General features: G+C 32.3%; 1 protein-coding gene across 1 annotated transcript; it reads left to right on the forward strand.

The window, feature by feature from the left end:
• The first annotated feature begins 5,536 nt into the window (after nt 1-5,536).
• Nucleotides 5,537-18,739, forward strand: LOC123703964. The gene is made up of 15 exons (XM_045652180.1): nt 5,537-5,548; nt 8,239-8,335; nt 8,628-9,306; nt 9,567-9,738; nt 9,999-10,392; nt 11,491-11,908; nt 12,300-12,472; nt 12,858-13,185; nt 14,847-14,919; nt 15,135-15,237; nt 15,556-15,663; nt 16,374-16,496; nt 17,259-17,395; nt 17,919-18,002; nt 18,254-18,739. The coding sequence occupies exons 1-15, from the start codon at nt 5,537-5,539 to the stop codon at nt 18,737-18,739; spliced, it is 3,387 nt and encodes a 1,128-aa protein (XP_045508136.1).
• The last annotated feature ends 1,220 nt before the right edge of the window (nt 18,740-19,959 follow it).

Raw genomic sequence — 19,959 nt, forward strand, 5'->3', positions numbered from 1 at the left:
AATAATTTTTGTGTTTAGTGGATTTTTGGTCATTCCAATTTGTCTGACTGATTAAATATAATTTTGTAATAGTTATGTTGATAACATATTAAAAATCAGACATTAAAAAATTAGTAAAGTTTATTTATTTTTGGTGGAGCTTTAAAGCGTCTGACAAAAGTTTTGGTCCATGAAAAGTCTGATACTTGCGATACCATTTGAGAATGATATTCTATAAAATATATCTAAAAATCAGCCATCTAAATTTAAGTAAAGTAACTCTTATTTTTAGTCACCTTTCTCACCTGGTACCTGCCCAGGTGTCACTGGGCAAACTTCACAAACACGCAGGTATACAAAGTACATGAGACACTACTGAGAACTTAAAGTTTCATCTTTTAGAAAATAAGTTATGTCTTATCGCTCTGGGATCTTACTCTATTATGCATGCGTTTCAGAGCGAGTGAGACGTCCATAGTAACACAATATACAGATACATACATTAAGGAAACTTCATACAAAACGTCCGAAATGGCTCACGCGCACAAGCAAGCGTGTTACCTAAGGGTATTGAGGGGGATCGATAGTAGCGCGTGACACATCCACAGATTTTGAATAACAAAGATACGTAGTATAGAAAAAAGTTAAAAGTAATGTCAATTCACATTAAATAAATATCGATTGTTTCAGTTTGTAGCCCTTTCAATAAATATATTTGTACATACTGTATCTGACTACAAGTTAAAAAGAGACTATTTTTAAATTTCTATAGATAATATGGCAGCATGAGTTTTAAATTATGTTGACATATTTTCTCTCAAAATGATAGCTACAAATAGTCACTATTAGCCTATTAGGAGTCCAGTCTGTTTAAAGATCGCATCTATTTTTTACGCAATCTAGAAGAGCACAAAAATCTAAAAAAATGGAAACCTTAAAAAATCTTGTTTAAATTTATGTGCATAATTGCATAAATATTAGGGAAGAAAAAGATAGATATTATAATTATTGTATTTTTATCGATACGTGACTTTACCACTTTGTCAAGCACTAAGCCTGTCACACTATTTTCTTTTTCATCCTAAAACAAAAAGGTGGAGGTTCTATGCTAAAAAATAATTTACCGAATATATGCAATAAATTATTTTAATTTTAATAATTATTAATTATTACCTTAATGTTGAAATTCATTTTCTTTGAAAAGAGATGCAGAAATATTTTATCGAAAGCAGTAAGTACTTTTTGGAATATTTACATTCTTCCCTCTGACACGCATGCTCATATAGTGCTCTCGCGCTCGTACTCACGGCTGAATATTTTTTGTGTTTAGTGGATTTTTGGTCATTCCAATTTGTCTGACTGATTAAATATAATTTTGTAATAGTTATGTTGATAACATATTAAAAAATCAGACATTAAAAAATAAGTAAAGTTTATTTATTTTTGGTGGAGCTTTAAAGCGTCTGACTAAAGTTTTGGTCCATGAAAAGTGTCTGATACTTGCGATACCATTTGAGAATGATTTTCTATAAAATATATCTAAAAATCAGCCATCTAAATTTAAGTAAAGTAACTCTTATTTTTAGTCACCTTTCTCACCTGGTACCTTCCCAGGTGTCACTGGACAAACTTCACAAACACGCAGGTATACAAAGTACATGAGACACTACTGAGAACTTAAAGTTTCATCTTTTAGAAAATAAGTTATGTCTTATCGCTCTGGGATCTTGGACTATAATAAACAATTTCTGAATTGAAGAACTGACGTCGCTACAATTTTGTGTCAATAAACCTTTTTTCTTTTTAAATACTAGAGACGTTACTCTAAAAATCGAAATCTGACATCTAGAATCGAATGTATTGATTACTTGTGAATAAAAATCATCATAAATTAATAAATTCGATTGACAAATGTTTCAAATCCGTATCGATTAATACACTTTAATCGATGTTTTTAAGCAGGTTACCTCTCTTCGAAGATAAAATTGATAGACGTCAAATGTTGCCTATTAAATTGGCTCGACTATAATAGCTAAGACTTATTTGTTTTACAGTATATTTAAAAAAAAAAAGACGGGTTGCACTCCAGGAGTGCCGGCAGAAGTGAAAACTTGATTATTAACGTTGAGCATGTTTGATATTTTGGAATGGTATCCGTCTTACGCATGGAATATAAGGGCTAAAAAAAAAAAACATCCGTCTTACGCTTTTTCGATCAGGCCACGTGTCCTGACGCGAGTTTAAGATTTTATACCCAACGCCGCTAAAGAAGTTTTCACTTCAAAAAGTTATAAGATAATTTCATGAAATTATTGCATCGTCAGTCGTCACCGATCCTTGATAAGTGTACAAAGATTTGAATTGAATTTGAATTAAATCTCTGTTAGAAGTGAGTCGAAATCGAGTGTAAAAGAGTCGGTTACATACAAACATACAGGTAAAGGTAATAAGCTTGTTAAAAACTATTTATTACAACGTATTACATTTACAATTAAATCGCAATTGTAACTCACTACTAATAATTTATCGTTTCGAAAATTAACAAAAGGGCTTGATCGTAATTTCGTATCTCCGTCCCTTTCACACGTACGTCGATGGAGCGAGACGGCGAGTGATTTAATGGCATACGTTACGCACTCCCTTTCTAATTGATTGAAACGGAGAGGGACGGGTGATTTTATTTCAAGATATACGTCACATGTTAATAATGACTGCTTAATTTGGGAAATGTTAAGGGGAGGTTGTCGTTTTGTTGACTTATCGAAAACAAACGGTTTTTTACTTAACGTAAAAAATAGAAATTATAATGAAAAATTTTCTTCCTACTTTAAAAATTTTTGAAATTACACATGACTATACTTACAGAATAAACAGTCGTAAAGTTAGTTGTAGCTGCTTGTAGAAGATGACTTGTACCTCTTTGGAACCTATAATTTCAAGTTAAAGTATCAGTATCTCATATAGCAGTTGATAATAAATAAAAATGAATCTTGAGTTATTTTTAAGGAATATAGTTTTTAGAATAGATAGTTAAATTAAAGGCGAAAAACGCGGGTTCGAATCCGACTTCTTGATCGATGTTTTCTTTTATTGTTTAAAATTTTCTGAATAATAAAGCTTTTGAATGATATTAAACTAAATATCGAACAATGAACTTTTGTAAATCTATACTAATATTATAAAGCTGAAGAGTTTGTTTGTTTGTTTGTTTGAACGTGCTAATCTCGGGAACTACTGGTCCAATTTGAAAAATTCTTACGGTTCTGGATAGCCCATTTATCGAGGAAGGCTATAGGTAATATCATCACGCTAAGACCAACATAAGCGGAGTAACGGCCATAAAATAAAACGTAAAGCGGCATAATGTTTCCTACTATCTTTCTGATTACCTATCAATGCATTTATACATACGAAAGTATGTCTGTCAGCTCCATTTCTGTAAAAATACAGTACCGATTAAATTTTGAATTAAATACCGATTTGGAATGAAATATTGAATTACTAGATTTCCGCCCGCGGCTTCGCGGCTTTGCAAAGGAAGACCCGCATAGTTCCCGTTCCCTTGGGATTTCCGGGATAAAAACTATCCTATGTGTTAATCCAAGTTACCCTCTATATGTGTGCTAAATTTCATTGTAATCGGTTCAGTAGTTTTTACGTGAAAGATTAACAAACATCGATACATCCATACAAACTTTCGCATTTATAATATTAGTAGGATAGTAGGATACCGTACCGTACCGTCCGTACCGGACCGTACTGACGCTCCAAGCGTAGCAAGTCGAAGGGACTACTGAAAACCGGCGCCTCTCCTCTAATACGGAGAGGCAAATGCTGAGTAGTCCACCTAATCACGAATACGATATTAAGATATTTTTGAATGTGTTTATTGTATTTTAAGATTTATTTTTTTTCCATGTAAAGTGTTTAGTTATAAGTCAAAAATTTGTAAAAGTATTTGTGATTAAACGTATTTTCTTTCTTTCTTTTCTTTCTTTCATATGTGGCTTATGAAGCGTGCTTCGCCTTAACAAACACCAGTTAAACACATTGTTGTATTTTACGCGTTTCCCTTACACTTGCGAAGTTTCTTAACTTCATATTGGAACCGTACTTCCTCGTATATTAGCGATATGTTTGTTAATCAACTATTGTATATTAATATAATTTATATAAACTGTCGGGTTTGTTAATCCAAGAACAAGTCAGGCAAATCTGGATTAAAATGTTTAATAAACTAAGGGCTGATTTTTCAATCCTTCGTTAAAACTTATTCGTCGAATAACATATTAAACTACTATTTCAAAAATGTATTCTAATTGCCCGTATTTGACAGCTTACAGGTGACATTTTAACATTATCGTGTAATGCTTTATAGGATGGTTAAGTTTTAACGAAGGATTGAAAAATCGGCCCTTAGAAATTTGATTGTACTCACAATAATAACACACGACAAAATTACACACACACAATTATATTATACTAGCTTACCACCCGCGGCTTTGCCCGCTTTGTCTGAAACCTAATAAATTATATTCCTACTTACACCTTCCTCTTGAATCACTCTATTAAAATAAAAATAACTAGGGTAGTGTACGTTAAAAAAACCGACTTCAAAAACGGAAAAGTAAAAAATAAATAAAGATTTATTAATTACAACATATTATTTAGATGTGCTATTTACTAAATAGGTTTGATGTCGGTACCAAGGCAATGTTAAACTTACGTCACACCCCGGACACTCCATACAAAATTATCGTTTTGACAGTCACACTGTAGATACTGCAAATGTGTGTGTTAACGCTTTATGGTTGGCACATTTTTGACTAGCGTAAAAAAAAATTCGCGTTTTTCTGATAAAATACATCCGTAAACAGCACAATATCTAACCATTTTCTATGAAAAACGATAATCACAAATCCAAAATAATAAAATTACTTTAAGTCAATTTGATTAATGTTGTCAATCTTCGTTGCGTATCGTCCCTGTAGAAAAATATGGACCATTTTATGTCTGATCGTGCGGGGTGAGGTAAGTGTTTAATTTTGGCGGGAGGCGGAGAGTGTCCGTTCTGTAGCGTTTAACTACTATTATGTAATAATAATAATAATAAAAATTCTTTATTGTACACAAAAAGAGAGGATAAAACAATTATACAGCAAAGTACAGAACAAGTACAGAGGGCGGTCTTATCGCTTCGAGCGATTTCTGCCAGACAACCACAGCAAAGGAAAGCTGCAGAGAAACGGAGTAGGTGGTGCACAACTGAAAGTTGAATTTTAATACAAATATGTATATAAAGTACTACATATAAATATATACATACAATACATACATATACGATATATATACATACAATACATACATATACAATATATATACATACATATAATATATACAACAAATATACATACATAAATAATACATATACTTACAAAACAGTGTTAAGGTTCATCAATCTTGTGATAAGGAAGCATAATGGTTCCTTAGCTCCTTTTTAAAAATAGGCAGGCTTTGAGCTCTCCTCACAACCTCGGGTAATGCATTCCATAGCGAAATGGCGGTGACAGTAAAGGAAGAGTGAAAGAATTTTGAATGATAATGAGGGAAAGATAATGTCAGGTTGTTCGAGGATCGTAAAGCTAGGGAATGGTTGGAAGATACGTAGGAAAAGTTTTGTTTCAGGTAAGGAGGAGTTTTAGGATCAAATAGAATGGAATACAAGAGGTGGAGTATGTGAGTATTCCGGCGAAGGCGAATTGGAAACCACTTGAGCCTGGCTCTAAATTCAGAAATGTGGTCGTATTTACGCAGTCCAAATATAAATCGGATACAAAGGTTTTGCAGTCGCTCAAGGGAGTTAAGCTGGCATTCGGTGAGGTCGGGATAACAGACATCTGCATAGTCTAAAATAGGGAATAGAAGGGACTGTGCAAGCGCAATTTTAGTGGGAATTGGTAAAATATTTCGTAGTCGCCTAAGGGAAGCAGCGACACCAAACATCTTTTTGCGTACTGCGTTGAGTTGTACCGTCCAGGAGAAGGTTTGGTCAAAGTGCAAGCCGAGGTTTTTAGCGGTAGCGGAATAGGGAATAGGAGTGTTGTTGATTTGGATGGAAGGAATAGCGGTCCAATCCACTTTGGCAATTAATTGAGGACTTCCTATGATAATTGCTTGCGTTTTGGACGGGTTAATAGATAGGCCATATTTATTACTCCAGTCGGCAATACTTTTTAGGTCAGCATTCATAGTTTTCACGGAGTTATGTAAATCAAATAGAGAACATTGCGTGTACAGTTGTAAATCGTCAGCATACATATGGTAGGGAGAAGAAATATTTTGGGAAATTGAATTAATAAAAATTGAAAAGAGGAGAGGAGACAACACGCTACCTTGAGGTACACCGGCAGAAACATTGCACCAAGAAGAAGTGGAATCATCAATCTTGACACACTGCCGGCGACCTTGGAGAAAACTACGAAACCAGTCAACAGCTGCTGGAGATATGTTAAGAGAACCAAGCAAACTCAACAGAATGTCGTGATCTCGAATAACGTAGATAGTTTTGATTTCAAAATGCCCGGTTTACACTGCCTTATTACTAAGTGTTTAGTGCTTGCACCTAATGTAAAAACCTGCATAACTGTATATCTTATAAATAATATAAAAATGGATCGCCAATTGTGTTGGTAAGTGCAAAACTAGAGAACGGCTGAACCGACTTCGTTAATTATTTTTTATGATATTCCTTAAAGTACGGCAATGGTTTTTATGGGTAGAAAATTTAAGCATATACGAGTGAAGCCAGGGCGGACCGCTAGTTGAGTAGTCATCCTAATAAACTCTCAAGTTTATTTTCCCAAGAACAGAAGTGAGTTTTAAAAGACGATCGGTTCACGTAACAGCTTAGCTATAAATAAGGAAACAATTAACCCGTTCTGAAAAATTAAAACAGTGTACTTTATACGGGACATTATTTAACCCGAAAGCGCCCACCTGGTACAAAGTGGCTAGATATTTATTGTTGAGGGTTAATATTGCTAATGGGGTCTTAAAGACCCCCGTAATTGCGACTATTTAGGGTTTTCTTACAGCTGGTCAATGTTTATTTGATGGGTTATTTTCGTTTCGTTTTAATTAATTATACATTTTACTTAAATATATGGTTAAAATATTATATGAATAACTAGCTGCGCTCCGCGGTTTCACCCGCGTGGTTCCGCTCCTGTTGTTCTTAGCGCGAGCGTGATGATATGTATTTATTTATTTTATTTATTTACTCTTTATTGTACAAAAGTCTTATAAAATAAAAATACAACAAAATATGTATCCTATAGCCTTCCTCGATAAATGGGCTGTTAAACATCGAAAGAATTTTTCAAATCGGACCTGTAGTTTTTGAGATAAGCGCGTTCAAACAAACTCTTCAGCTTTATAATATTAGTAAAGTATAGTTTGATGTGCTGCGCGTGAAACCATACATTAATTATAAACTTGACTTATTCTGTGTATGTATGTTAAGTTCTTACGATTGAATTGTTGTAGACATGTGCCTTTTGTCGCCGTTACAATACTTGATAAGGGTGAAATCGGGGGTGGAAATTTTAATGAATGTTTATCGCGATGTGGTAACAAACTGTTTAGATTACAAATCTTCTTATCTTCTAATATATAAAAATCAATGCCACTTTTCGTTGTAATTCCATAACTCGAGAACGGCTGAACCGATTTCGATAATTCTTTTTTTATTATATTCCTTGAAGTACGAGGATGGTTCTTATGTAGAGAAAACGTAAACATGTACCACGGGCGAAGCCGGGGCGGACCGCTAGTTTCATATAAAATCATGTTTAGTATAATGTATAATGTGACCTATTGTATTGCAATAACTGCATAAGGGTGCTAATATTTATGTAAAAATGTATTAAATGATTGCAATAAATGATTTGAATTTGAATGTTAGATCTTACCTACGTAATGAAAATTATTACACTCACAGAAGAAATACATTTTTAAAATTGTATACTGAAGTCATTTACATAATATAGTCAATTATTTTGTAACTTACCCTCACATAAATATGCACCTGCATTCAAATCTATTTATAAGATGTACTTTACTAAGATACCTCAAATTAATATGTCAATAATGGGATACAGAACGTAATAGAATTTGTATATACACACACACACACACAAACACACACGCACTCTCGCACATATTATATGATAAAGAACTATTAAATAATATTTCTTGCAGGTCGGTCTAGGTGACCTAAATGGGATAAGCAGTGATCTGTCCAGTGTTTTGGGGTCTGAGAAATTGGCAGACAGCCAAAATAGCGACAGATTGAGAGGTAAATTTGTTCTTTTGTGTAAATAGGTAATTTAATATTGATACGTTCTGTGTCTTTTACATTCAAGTTAAAAGAGTAGGTACTAAAAATTTAAATAAAGTAGAATGGGATGTAGGCATTTCATATAAATAAATAAAAATATATGGGTTACTAAATATTTTTCTTTATAAAAATAATTTCTTTGGTTATCCTACTCCTACCTGTTTATATCCTAACATTTACAAAACTGCTGTGCAGATGCAGGTGACTTATTGATTATTGTTAAAATATTATTCTGTTTAATATTCTACAGATTTCTATAAGAAACTAATACAAACCGACGCACAAATAAAACGACTCAAAGAATCACTAGCTCACAATTATCAAACAGAGACTGATATAAAATCGATATCGGAAAGATTTAAACGGTCCATGGAAGATACAGTTGATTTCAACAATGAACTCAATGCAGATAGCAATAAGGTTCATAATAACAATGATCAGTATAAGAATGCGATTGTTTATAATGCTAAAGAATTAAACAAGCGTGGTAAAAGAGATAATAATACAAAATTAACAGGCTTTGTCGTACAGAAGGAAAAGTACTACGTACAATATGAGCCAATAGTTCAGAGAAGGAATTTCCCCAAGTGCTACCATGGACACAACGGTAAATATCACGAGAAGAAACTAAAGCATCCGTTTTACAAGAACAGCCAACGTTTAGACGAAATGCTTTATCAAAGTGATGATGGAAAAACTACTATAAAAGATAAAGCAAATTATAAAACAACCAGAAAGCCACAAGAAGATCCTAGATATAGAATTAAAAATAATGATTACGTTGAGAAAGATGAGGATTACAATGATGTATTGGATACATTGAATTTTACTATAGCTAAAAATTTCTCAGATATGAGTCCAGATTATTTTGAGAATAAACAAGTAAATATACCGCAGTCGACTATTGAATCTATATTTACACAGACGAAGTTAGTGTTTAATTACTTTTTCTTTTCTTATACATTAAGTTTATTTTAAATTTTTTTATTGACTGAACTAAATTGACGTTCAAATTTGTTGACTATACTAAGTTATATTGTACCTGATGATACTTTTGTAGTAAAATGTTAATTATCCCATGCATTTTCTCTGCAGCATGGCAATTTAACTGCCTTAAATATTGCCAATTTATAAACAGTTGCAGTATTATAGATTTAGAGGTAAAAAAATCATGGTACAACATTTGCAGAACACCCAAAGACCCTAATGAAAAGAAATTCGAGTTCGGACGAAAGCTGATGCAAGTTAATGAAGAAGATGAAGAAGCACTAAGATATGATGATTTAAAAGAAGTGTTGGCTGATGATCAGGATACGCATGACGAAACAGACAAGCAAGTTGAAAGAATTAAGCGTAATAATGTAAGTACTAACTTAACTTTAGATGCCAACATTCTTGTTCTGATTGAAATCAATAATCTAATGCTCTATAGATCAAGAAGGTATGATTTTTTTTTATTAAAACAATCGAAAAAAGTGTAGAGCAATGAATGAATTCATTCAGCAAGAGAAGACACGGGCTTAAGCTATTATATTATTCCTCTTCAACTAATATTTATCACATGTTCCCAATATTATGTAGTTCACAAATAATATTTATTTCTTAATTAATTTACTCTTAGGACGACAACACACCAACAAACTTCATGAAAACCAACCCGTCGCCCGGTATTTACAATCCCAACTGGAAAGGACCAATGCCATTATATCCAGACGAAATTAACGCCATGATCAAACAAGCGGCCCTTCACAACCTTAACATACAAGTACCAGTTGATACGAAAGATATTAAAATCGAAAAAGACAAAGCGGAACGCGATATAACAGACACAGAGTATGTGGAAGATTATCTTGATGATAAATACAATAAATTAGTTAATATGGCACAAGCGTACAGTGATTATGGAGTACTTGATGCTAAGCAGGATATGAATAGTGCAACAACTAAAGGAACAGAGAAACCGGAGGAGGGGATGAAGGTGTTTAGTGATGTTAGGAATGGTCGTATGAAGAAAGGTTATTACATTTTTGATTCTAAATAAATGTAGTCTTCTTAACATTCCTTGATGTAAGATGTAGTTAGGGAAATAATTTTAAACAATACTGTTTGTACAATAACTGTTTTTTTTTTAAATAAATGTAAACATACCTACGATATTTGCAAAATCAAGCTGTATCCCATTGTAATAGTAATAGGCATGACGAAAGATTTTGAAATCCTCTTCCATAATGTGTGTATACGTTTACTATACAAGAAAAACCCTATATTTCGGTAATATACTTAAATTTAACGAAGATAAAAGCCATTTTTCAAAAAATATTTATCAACTGTGCCAAAACAGCTCGCAGGTGTCATGGCGTAAGCGTGACGTCACTCTTTAGTAAATACGTAATTATTTGTATGCATTGCGAAGAAAATTAAAAAAATATATATTTAATATGTGTTATAGAAACGAATTTCAAAGTTTATAAGTGGTGTGCAGTATTGCAGTGTGAATCCACGTTAAAATAATGCTCAAAAATGTGTTAGTAATTATTTCAAGCGAGAAAATAATAAGAAATGATTGTATAAAGTTGGTGCGGAGAACCCCGAAACCACGTATTCGTGAATTCGCAATTATATTTCTATTCTGAGTCGATAAAGCATACGTGAAACAATAGAAAATAAATAAAAATGCGTATTTTCAACATATTCATAACAACAAAATACATCTGACGTGAGTTGTTTACTTAAGCGTGACGTCACGCGTGTTTTAGTCAAAATGGCCAACTGCAGAATTTTAATGTTTTATTTTATTGATAATCTCATTAATCTTAGGGTTTTTAAGATTTTTAAGTCACTATATTGAAGTTATTTATTATACATTTTCCCTTAAAAACACTAATACGATCATTTATGGATACTGTCGTCATGCCTATTGTACACATTTTGTTGGGTTACGATCTGCTCGTGAAATTGATGTGGCGCCTATGGACCCGGCAAGATCGTGGCCTGTTATTGTGTATTTAATTTAAATAAATAAATCAGAAAATTTATCCATAAAAAACAGCCTACACAATTCCATCTCATTTAACAGTTAATAATAAGTAATAATATACCCAATATTCTTGTAGGTGGCATTCAATACGATCCAGAGGGCGTGAGAATCGAATACAAACCAGGCACAGTATCACAAAAGAACGATATCAAATGTCTACTGAATTCCATCCGGAAACACATTAGATTTGTAAAACCACACAAAGTTGTTTGTCCCGTTACACCTCATACAAGATCAACAGCAGCTGACAAAGTATACACTCCTGCACAAACAACAGATAACGTAAAAACGCCAAATAAAGAAGCAAATAAAGTTATTTTCACACTAAAGAAACCGCTGAGATCACTCAAGTCGATTGATGATGAAAAAAAGGAAGTAGTGAAGGCAAATGATACAAATGGTTTTGGTGAATTCTTGGCAATGATGGCGGACTTCTTTTTCTCTATGGCTAATGAGCCTAGAGAGATAAAAGGCAATGCGACAAATTTTAATGTGTAAGTATGTGTCCGTATTGCAGCCATGTGATGGATTAAACATTTTAAAGCTATTTAAAGTTATACAATGTCACCTCCCCGTATGAATCTTATATTTCAATTTGTCTGTGACGTTTACTATAAAAAAATCAAGATAAATAATATTTGGACGTGGTCCTATTTAGAGTCCGTTTAAAAGTTAAATTTCTTATTATGTATGTTTATATAGCCTATAGCCTTCCTCGATAAATGGGCTATCTAACAGTCAAAGAATTTTTTCAAATCAGACCAGTAGTCCCTGAGATTAGCGCGTTCAAATAAACAAACAAACTCTTATCCTTTATAATATTAGTATAGATAGTATAGATTTACACTGCAGAAATAGCTAATTATTACAAAGATGATTTTACAGCTCCAAAGAAAGCACAAACATAGTAAACAAGAGTGAAATACTATATCCAATGTACGATTCAGAAATGATTGAAAATATTGGTCATCGATCTAGAGTGCTGATGTCTATTGATGATAATATAACAGCTACTGAAGAAAATAATAAAACTAATGTTGCTCTTCATAATGGAACAGGTAATAATAATGTATAAACTCAATTGACTGTAAAATAAGTTACCAATATTTTGCAACGAATTTAAATGTGTCGTTGACTGGTGATTGCTTTTGCAACTTCATCTAATCTAAAAGTATATTTTGTCCTAATGTTGTAATTTTTATCATCTGCTACATTTGCAGAATTTCTCCTAATCGTCGCCAAAAAGCAAAAAAATATTTCTTATAAATTAGACCCATTAGTTTCTGAGATAAACGTGTTTACACAAACAAACAAAAAAAGCTCTGCATCGTAATGTTATTGTCATAAAGATCACCTTTAAAGATATGATATATAAAATTATGCCAGAAAATGTAGTATCTAAAGTCATAATTAAGTAATATTGTTTCAATAATATATTTTCAGTTGCCAATACAACGTTAACATCAGTAAATGGTACGAATAACACTACCAGTGATAATAAAACCCACGAAAATAACAAGACAGTAGTCAAAAGAAGTATTGGTAGTAATTTCATTTTCTGGAACGATCTTTACGATGACGATGAATACGGAATGAAAGTTGATTATCTAGACAATATACTTAGAGGAAAACACGCAGCAAAATATAATTATAAAGGGGCGCTATTGAAATCTAAAGATTGGGTGCAGGATAAATTAAAAACTATGACGGATAAAATACGTGACGATATCAATCAGAAATGGAAACTCGTTGAGGATAGAAAAGATCAAAAGTAAGTAATAAATAGCTGTTTAGACCAGATTTTCAAGTTCCTGATGTCTTTTATACCATAGTACGTATACTATAATTTAGCATTTATTGATGGTCTCAAAGTTTTCAAGGGTCGATCAACTTTTATTGGTCCGACGTGTACGGATCATGTCCCTGAAGGATAATTAATAAACATGAAATCATAAAGAGTTAAATTCGTTTTAATTATATTCCTTTTAATATTTTCTAGCATTATTGCGAACAATATTTTACTTGTTTTATTAATTTGTGCGTTGTTTCATGGTTGTCGAGGGACTAAATGCAATTTTCCAGTACTATCACATTTGTCCCCATGCCACAATGCATTAACAAACTTCGCATCACGAACACATACTATCACGACCATAAATACCAAATACACTCCTTGTTTCAGTACATAATTATTGACATCCAAACATACAAACCATTTTTTTTTTATTGGATATAATACGATTTTCAGGCATTTTACTTTTGTCCCCATAAATCACCTACATGACACAGGTCTCACAGACAACCGTAATTTAGTTATGAAACCAAAACACATATGGCGCGGTAGATTCCTAAACAACAAGCTAAACACAATAATTAACGGTCGGGCTCAAACGCCACTTTGATTTGTATAAAATCACGGCAACAGTCGTCCGAGCGTTGTTGGTGAGTGTGGGGTGGCTTTTTTGTCAGTCCGTCAGACAACTGTGATTAAAACGTAAGTACTTGATGCATTGTTATCAATTATACTACACGAGATGCGCTTTCGTCTATATTTTAGTGTGAGCTGAGATTAATATATAAAATAACAATAGTATTTGCTTGGCGGCTCAAAATTTAAAAAATGTCCCGCGGACAACCAGTCACTTGGTCAACCAAAGTGGTTGTACCATGGACAATTTGGTTGTCCCTAGGACAATAATTACATAAAACTTATACTTTAACAGTTAAATAGTTCATGTTTTGTTTATTACTCGGCTGTTTCGGGAACACATTTTTATTACGCGATTTTATGTCTAGTTTAATTGTAATTTTAACATTTCAAAAATCAAGACGCTACTACTACAACTAAGATGTCCCCATATGAAAATCACATTATACTTCATTCATTCAGTTTTATCGAGAATCAGTTCATTTTAATTAAGTAAAATCAATAATACGATACGTAACAACCTCGCCTTAATAGTTTTTTTGTAAAAAATATCACTATTTCCGCTTTACTGAAACTTTTTTATATATGAAACATTATTTGGTTGTTCAAAAGACATCATTCGTTTCAATTTTAATAAAAATATTTCGTATTTTGGGTGTAAATAGAACAAATATCAAAACATTATTTATTATTTAATATTAGAAGAAATTGTTTTAATTCTTAAGGGAATTTAACATTTAAAAAAGTACTATTGTGTAAGTTGTCCAAAGGACATTATTTCCCGTGAATAGATCGGTTCGTGAAGTTAAATCCACAAATGTATTTAATCAACATCACTGCTGCTTATATAATCTTAATCTACGAAGAATTATCTTCTAAATGAAATAGTAAAATGCTGAAAATTAAGTAAAAAAAAAAAATACGAGAAAATTATGATCGGGACCTTTAAAAATTGATTGACCCTCAAGCACTTTATAAAAAAATACTGATCTTAATGTTTTTAGGAAACCTAACCCAAATATGCTGCCCCACAAAATTGTGAATGTCCGTCGAATGAGAAGCATTGATAACAATAATGTAAGTAAAATAATTCATATATAATGAGTTGTATTCATTTGATTCAATGAAATCGGAAATTTTAATCATAAACATGAAATCATTTGTAATCATCTTAATGACGATTTAAACGAGAATAAATATTAGGATTGTTTTGGAAAAATAGTTTCTATTTAATCGCAAAGTACTATATATTATAACATCAGAATTTCATTAAATTAATTTTATTTATACAGGGTGAAGATGACGTTAGAAAGACTTTTGCAATACTAAATGCAAATTTAAAACGTGTATGTAAACAGGCAGCGGAAGCTGTCAGGAATACTAGGAAAATTGAAAGTAAGTTTGATTGATAAGAGCAGATAAGAAGGATGCAATGGTTTTGTTAAGAATGACCTAAAACTGACATTCTTTTATCAATTAGTGTCTTGTTATAACCACAGATAATTTAATGCTAGATATAAAAATATATGGTTCTAAGTACCTAACTGCCGGGTCGGGAGATAATTTCTACAAAGAAGATATTGGTATCTGGGGAGTAGGATGCAGGAAAGTCTGTATCTGCTCTTTACAAAACGTATTTAATTACTATAAATATTCATATACATTGACAAGCAGAACTAGTACCTAATTGATGAGATTTTGTTTCACATGTAGCACGTGCAGACAACGAAGAGGGAACACAAGCCACGGGTCTAATGCAGCAACTCGTACGACTCATGTCTGACCTGGTGGATATACAAGTGCAGCAGAAGACGTGTGCAAGTAAGAGTAGTTTAAATTTAGTTTTCTTTTTCCAGATTTTTCTTAAAGACAGGCATTTGACCACAGTCCCTCCTGATGGAAAGCAGTGATGCGGTGTATACTGGTAAACTATGTCTATTTAGATGATGCTATTAATTCGTCTCTTGAAGGTACCCATATTGTTATTCTCTAGAAAGGCAGACACCAGCAGCAATTAAATCCTAGCAGTTTGCACTGAGAAAAAACAACTTTGAATAGATATGGGGAAACAGTTTAAAACTTACCTTTTGTCGAAATAACATTCGTTTAGCGGAAGATTTAAAAACTTTGGCTCTATTGTGTGGCAAGAAAATTATTTGTGTAGTACTTACTTTACTTAAAATTAAAAAATTGGTTGCCTGTAAAGTCGGTATACGGGCGAAAGTTTTACGTGACAACGACTTTTTATATCTGTCTCTCTCGCTCTTAGGCGGGCTAACCATGCCCGAGTGGAAGGGACGCGTGCCTCTCACTCGCTCTCATTGTGAGCGCATAACGTGAGCGGAGCGTAACGCAGTTTCTTTAAGTGTCACCCGGCAAACCAATTTATAAGACGTTGTCACGTCAAAATTAAAAATGCTATCGCTAATACAAACACGTTAATTCGCAAGGATATCATCATAATATTAAAAATACTAAAATACTGCAACACAAGAAATTTGCATAGTAACTAAAACCCAATTTATTTTCAGAACTACCACCAGACCTACGTGACTTTTTAGAATGGCTGACAGCACCGCCAGAGAACAACCCGATTGTAGACAACCTGCCATCTCTCTCTGAATACAGTCACATGTTTCCTGATGGACGATTTGGTATTAATTTTATTTCATTATGATATTTAAGAATACCTTTAGAATGCTTAAAATATCCTACTTGAACAAAAGATTCATAATAATATATTTTATAAAACTATATCTTTCTTATTTTAGATTCGTTGGCAGTATAGCTTTGTTTTTTAAAGATACGACTATCATTCGTAGTCTTGCAATTTCATTAAACTACATTCTAGCACATCTTATAGTTCAAATAAAACCTATCCTTTTTTAATTTCAATATTTTCCGTTCCTATAAAATGTTTAATGAGTTCCTCAATGTACTTTTTGAAGAGAAACTTCTATAAGCGCGTTGAGTGTAAAATTCCAAGGTTGCGTCATGGCAATACCGTCACGTCATGGAGTAAAACGACGATTTGGTATCTTTGAATCTTGCCAAAGAAGTTTCACTTCTGACACGTGTGCTCGAACATACTTTTTTTACCTAATGCTCTTGGCAATAGCTATATAGTAAGACAGAATCAAATTTATTAAAGACTAGCTTTCCGCCCGCGGCTTCGCCCGCGTTTTCAAAGAAAAACCCGCATAGTTCCTGTTCCCGTGGGATTTCCGCGATAAAACCTATCTTATGTGTTAATCCAACTTACACTCTATATGTGGGCTAAATTTCATTGTAATCGGTTCAGTAGTATTTGCGTGAAAGAGTAACAAACACACACATACACATCCTCACAAATTATAATATTAGTAGGAAGTAGGATACAGTAGTAGTGTAAGTAAATAAATCAAAAACGTTCCCAGAAAAGTCTACAGACTTGTACGATTTACCAACACTAACAGAGGACACGCATCAAGATGACAGAACGGAGTGTTTGGGATCGATCCGCGCTGTCCAGGATCTGATACAGCAGTATGATGGAATGACTGATGAGGACAAGGTATGAATTTGATACTGCTAGTGATGTTATACTATAATTAAAAATGGTATAGTTTTTCACGTTTTTGCTTTAAATATGAATTCATTTTTCGAAACAAAGTAGAACATACCCAAAAACTGATAAAAACGACCATTTGACTTTTATTGACATCAAAATTAATCTATTCTAATAGTATAAAAATGAAGTTTGTTTGTTTGAATGCGCTAAAATCGGGCGCTACTGGTCCGATTTGAAAAATTCTTTCGGTATTAGATAGCCCATTTATCGAAGAAGGCACAGCTAGTAGATGTTATTCATAGATTACCTTTGACGTATTTTTACTTTAAACACAGATAAGCTAAACAGAACATATCTAGAAACTGTAAAATTGGCCTTTTGACTATTATTGACATCAAAATATTAAGTAAAATATTACACGCACAATTTATATACATTTTTTGGATTTACAAGCTTATTTATTTTGATACAGGTAAAAATTATGAAAGAAATAGAATAAAAGGTAATATAATAAAATTGTTTACAGAGCAAAATGGCCGGAGTGAGAGAGTATTTAGAAAATCAGCTGGAGTTCTTAAACAGGAAGTTAAACAGTCTCAATGAATATGACGTAAGCTCCTATTTTAAATCATTAAATAATATTTAACAGATAACACAAAAAATATAAAAAAATGTGTAATATTATGGCATAATTAAGACATTCGCAATGCAGTAAATAATAACAATTTTAATACTTTTTAATAAATTGAACCTGTGCCATTAGATTATAATCTTATAAAAATTTTATTTAACTAAACAATAATCGCCATTTTTTGCTACTCTCATTTATTAAAATAATTATTTGTAATTTCTATATAACAGACATTCAACTACAAAAAGAGAGAAGTGAGAAATAAACGAAGCCTCAAGAAGCCAAGATTCAGAAGGCTCCTTAACAAATATCTGTTTTACAAGACACCAGACCCAACAACAACACTGAAAGCGAATACAAAAACAAAACACAAGCATAATAAAACTAAAAAACACAAGAAAAAATATAAAAAGGGTAAAAAAGAAGAATTAATTGCAAAAGGACCGCAAAAGGTTAAAACGGAACACGAGAAATTGGAAGAGGAATTAAAACACTTAAATAATATCGATATTGTTACTAAAGAAAATGTAAATAAAGGATTTGCAGAATACAATAATGATTTAAATTCACAAGAAGATAATATAAATAATGGTGTATATTTTAATGATAAATTGGACGCCATTGATACTAAAGTAAGAAATGAAAGAAATCTCAGAGATGTGTATTTTAGAGCGCTAGATGAAGCTAAAAAGACGACTGTGAAGAAGAATGATTGACAAATTACTTTGTCTAGTTTTAGTTTTATAAATATATTATAATTATTATTTATTAGACTGTTGTTTTATTTATTGAAGTGAAACTTCTTTATCGGGGTTGGAAAAAAATTTAGTGTAACATTATTTCATTACGCGTGACATTTTTCCGTTACGCGCCATCTTTTTCTTATCCCTACCTCGCGTGATTTGACGTATTTCTGTAAAGTTGCATAACTATAGTAAATTATTTTTTTTTAAATAATGTCGTCATGAAGTTTCACTTCTTACGTGTGTACAGTAGTACACGCACATTTATTTAATGCTATTTTCATCTCTAGAAGAAATGACACAGAATCCCAAGTAAGTATGAACTTTGCTCGACTGTTTACAAGATGATAAATATTTTATCAAATAAAATGTTTCTGAACATAATAATTTATACCTAGGGTTGCCATTTAAATATACACCTAGATTGACGTAGATATCATATTATCAGACAATAATAAATCATGTATATCGTATAGAATTTGTTAGTTAGTCCACGCATTTATCAGAATAGCTTTTAAACTGTGAAAAAAAATCTCTAAACAATTACAATCAGTTGAACTGATTGCTTATTTATGTATTTTTCTGTTTATTTTCCTTGTACATTTTATAACCTATATTATTAAAAATGAAACTTAGATTTAATTTAGTTCTAACCAAAACACTTTTGAAACTGTTAAAAGAAAACAATTGTACAGGCCATAAACTTCTAAAATTGTATTACCTTAATATTTTATTCGTTGCACTCTCGTAAAATGCAGGCAGAGCCTGGATTATTAACTTGTATACGTCTGGACGTGATCACAATGCTGAGTTAATTGAAATATAAAAATTTTATAGTAATGTAGTTTTCTTTTGATTCTTTTGACTGGCAATTCTTTACACACAATTGTTGTAATAATGTGTTGTTATTTTAATGTAAATTGATGTATTTTTACCGTAGGTGTGTTATTTATATTGTTATTTTATAAGTAACTAGCTTTCCGCCGCGGTTTTGATCGCTTTGTCTAAAACCTAATAAATTATACAATTAAACCTTCCTCTTGATCTTATCTATCTATTAAAAAAACTGCATCAAAATCTGTTGCGTAATTTTAAAGATTTAAGCATACATAGTGACATAGAGATAAAGGGACGGAGAAAGCGACTTTGATTTATATTATGTAGTGACTATAATACTATTTTGTAATATTACT

The sequence above is a fragment of the Colias croceus genome, chromosome 28 (genome assembly GCF_905220415.1).
Source record: "Colias croceus chromosome 28, ilColCroc2.1".
NCBI lineage: Eukaryota > Metazoa > Arthropoda > Insecta > Lepidoptera > Pieridae > Colias > Colias croceus.